Source organism: Echinops telfairi, unplaced genomic scaffold, assembly GCF_000313985.2.
Source record: "Echinops telfairi isolate 266 unplaced genomic scaffold, ASM31398v2 ScPeMD7_7412;HRSCAF=8450, whole genome shotgun sequence".
Classification (NCBI taxonomy): Eukaryota; Metazoa; Chordata; class Mammalia; order Afrosoricida; family Tenrecidae; genus Echinops; species Echinops telfairi.
The window spans coordinates 18,884,103-18,885,076 of NW_022111312.1; the positions used below are offsets into that span (position 1 = coordinate 18,884,103).

Here is a 974-nt window from a genome sequence, read left to right on the forward strand (position 1 = left end):
TCCCATGACCCAGTTCTACCTTACAAATCTGGCTAGACCAGAGTACACCCATTGAGACAGACAAGAGCTCTTGACACATGGAATTCGGGACAGATAAAGCCCTCAGGAATAATATTAGTAATTATATCATGAGGGTAGGGAGATGGTAGGGGTGAGGGGAGGAAGGGGGAGAAAGGGGAAACTTATCACAGTTGGATATATAGCCCATCTCCCAGGGGGACAAATAATAGAAATGTGGGTGAAGGGAGACAACAGACAATATAAGACATGAAATAACAACAATAATATAAAATTGATCAAGGATTCATGAGGACCAGAGGGTGGGGAAGGAAAAAAGAGGAGCTGATACCAAAGGCTCAAGTATAAATAAAATGTTGTGGAAATGTTGATAGCAACACATGTACAAGTGTGTTTAATGCAATCTAATGATGTAATGATGGATTGTCCCAAGAGTTGTAAAAACCCCCAATCAAATGATATTTTTTGAAAAAAGAGTCAGCAATACCACACAGATTGGGAGGAAAATATTTAGTAATAATATATCAGATAAAGACCTAATCTCCAAAACCCACAGAAAACCACATCTTAGCAAGAAAATATAAATCACCCTATTTTTAAAATTGGCACAAGATGTGAATAGACAATTTATGAAAGATGACATTCAGGCAGCCAAGAACCATATGAAGAAATGTTCACAATCATTACCAATAGGTGAATTACAAATTAAGACACAGGTCATTTTGGCAAAATTCAATAAAACCAGAAATAATAAATGCTGGAGAAGATGCAGAGAGATGGAAATACTTTTGCATGCCTGGTGGGACTGTAGAATCCTACAACCACTATGGAAATCGGTATAGCACTTCTTTGTTTTTGTTGAAATGAAAATCCAAGTACCTTATGATCCAGCAATCTCTCTACTTGGAAATACCCTAAGGAAATAAAGAATACAACACAAACAGGAATATTCACAC

The 974-nt window shown here is 37.0% G+C and overlaps 1 protein-coding gene across 1 annotated transcript in view; it reads right to left on the reverse strand.

The window, feature by feature from the left end:
- The window catches only part of CHFR (checkpoint with forkhead and ring finger domains), a 29,538-nt gene extending 28,799 nt beyond the window's left edge, over nucleotides 1–739 (reverse strand). The window contains exon 1 of the mRNA XM_045296739.1: nucleotides 706–739. Within this exon, the coding sequence (XP_045152674.1) occupies nucleotides 706–739 (34 nt within the window). The remainder of the gene's footprint in view (nucleotides 1–705) is intronic.
- Between the last annotated feature and the right edge of the window lie 235 nt (nucleotides 740–974).